The sequence below is a fragment of the Protopterus annectens genome, chromosome 1.part0, assembly GCF_019279795.1.
Source record: "Protopterus annectens isolate FY-2018-M chromosome 1.part0, PAN1.0, whole genome shotgun sequence".
Classification (NCBI taxonomy): Eukaryota; Metazoa; Chordata; order Ceratodontiformes; family Protopteridae; genus Protopterus; species Protopterus annectens.
The window spans coordinates 974,720,617-974,722,982 of record NC_056725.1 but is presented as its reverse complement, the minus strand read 5'-3'; the positions used below and the strand labels follow the sequence as shown (position 1 = coordinate 974,722,982).

Here is a 2,366-nt window from a genome sequence, read left to right as displayed (position 1 = left end):
CGGAACAGCTCTAGGACCCTCCCGTTAGAAGCGATCTTCTTGGTGTTGTCAGTGTCGCAGTAGGCAAACAGGTCCGAGTAATACTTCTGCTCTGTGTCGCTCAACGTTAGTCCTTCCATGGTCACATTCACAAAATACAACCACGCTGGGCTGCCGGTAAGGACAGCAACCTCTCAGACTCGGAGAATAACAACCTGCAACTTCAGAAAAAGGAACGAGGAAAAAAGCAAACTTTCAGCAGCTCTTTGGAGAGCTGGGGAATAACTCAGTATAAAAACAGACGCAGGCACCGCCCTGACAGCTTAGTTTCTAGCATGCAAACCACACCTCATCCAGCAGTGTTTGGGTTGGCGTGTATTAAAAAGTTTATTTATTCAGTTTTTTAATTGAGAAATAAAGTTTCAGATACTCTCTACTCCACCTCCTAACCGTACCACCGCCGCCATTACTGCGCTGGGTGACGTCAAATCCGAGGCACCCTTCAAGGCTGCAACTGCGCCGGGTTTGCCGTTTCAGAGCCCGGATGTTGGATTCTCCACGGTGCTCTTCACCTGTCAAACAAAGTTCGTAACATATCGTAAGGAGGTTTTGTTTCCATTCTAATTCCTTGAAGGCTGTGTGCTCGAGAAGAGTGATTTTTTTTGTATTGAATGGAAGTTTTTAATTGGTTTGGTTTGAGTCTATTAGGCTGACATTTGTACTGAGAGAAAAGAAAACCTTTTTGATCTTGTTTTGGACAGCACACATCTAAATAGTAATAGCGGTACTGAATGTGTGTCATTAGGTCCATTACAAAAAGCTCATGTCAAATGCGAACTAAATATAGATGAGAGATATACGCTACAAGTATTGCATGTTGAACAGTATACGAAACTACGAAGGTTGGGAGTTGTGGTGGTGTGTCAGGGCTTTGTATGTGTCAGTCGACTGCGAACAACTACCGTGTTAAATAAACCTTGTATTGTGCTATTCGTTTGTCCGAAACTGATGTACTGTATTTTATTTTCTCACTACTTATGGGCGAAGGATGCTGCAAAGTTTTGGTGGATCCGAATTCAGGAAATCCATGTCAGTTATTAGCCTTGTGTAAATCGGTATAAAAATAATGCTTAGGTGGTTGAAGTATGTTAAAATAAATTTCGTTTTGTGTATTTTGTAAGGGGTAACGTCAGTAGACAGTGTAAATGTTTTGTTTTTGTAAACATGATAAATGCACCTGGCTAGCCAAGTTGGTGGTAACTTAGGGAACTGGGTTTGTACGTTTATGGGGTCTCTAACTTGGAAGTTAAGCAGGTGTACCTGTTTTCTTAAACTGATTTCAAACCAGGCTGTATTATACAGGTGAGTAAGACTGCGTGCATTCAGCTCTTGTACAGTGAACGTTTGCTACTGGATACTGTAGACTACGGCACATAATGAAAAGGGGAAGGGCCACCAAAACAAACGCACAGTATCTGGTCAACCGTCCGCAATATATGAGGGTTTCTTTATCTGGAACTGGAAGTGAAGATTTTTTTCCACGTGTGCACATTCAGGTGTATGTCACTGGGACCGTTTTACTCGATGGTGTGTTTGACTATTTCCATCCAGACCTAATAATTTTTTACACCACACTGTTTTAATTTGACATATTTCATAATAACGTGACAGTGTGCACGCTGCAAAATACAGATCTTTATTTTAGGAAACATCATGCTTGAAAGTATTCACTACCAATGTGTGATTAGGGTTGCCACCTTTTCAAATGGCCAAAGTGGGACATTTTCGGGATACACATCAGATTTTACAGGCCGACATATACCCACGGACAGTACAAAGGATAGAACTTAACTTTTTTTCCTAAATAAAAGCTTCTTCTTGTAGTAGTTTAGTTGCGTATTATGTTTCTTGCAACATTTAGGTATTTTAGATACAGAAATAACTATTTTATGCAACTATTACATAAAATATGGGACATAATTATGTCCTACAATCTCCGGACATTTGCCTTTTTTAATATTTTTTGTCAGGACACAACTGCCCAAAGAGGGACTGTCCCTCTCAAAGTGGGACAGGTGGTAACCCTATGTGATGGAAGGGTTTGGACAAGGTTGTTGTACTGCTGCTGACTCTGTTATGTTTGCCTGACGTTGTTGTCGTTGTGTCTTAGTCTAGAACAGTGAAAGATTTAAAACGACTCTCACTAATTAAAGCAGTTTTTGGTGGGATACTCTTAATTTACTTAGCTTTATTGGTTCCATTGTTTCCGTCCGTTTTCTCGGGGCAAGACTTTCATAAAACATAAAGTGGTACTTTTCTGTTAATGGGCAACAAGCGAAATGTGCTCTTCATGTGCACTCACCGCCGCTTATTTTTTCTGGTTTTTT

At 40.6% G+C, this 2,366-nt stretch overlaps 1 protein-coding gene across 1 annotated transcript in view; it reads right to left on the bottom strand.

The window, feature by feature from the left end:
* REPS1 (RALBP1 associated Eps domain containing 1) overlaps positions 1-479 on the bottom strand; it is a 1,538,969-nt gene extending 1,538,490 nt beyond the window's left edge. The window contains exon 1 of the mRNA XM_044068024.1: positions 1-479. This exon is cut by the window's left edge and continues 34 nt beyond it. Within this exon, the coding sequence (XP_043923959.1) occupies positions 1-119 (119 nt within the window). The 5' untranslated portion in view covers positions 120-479.
* Between the last annotated feature and the right edge of the window lie 1,887 nt (positions 480-2,366).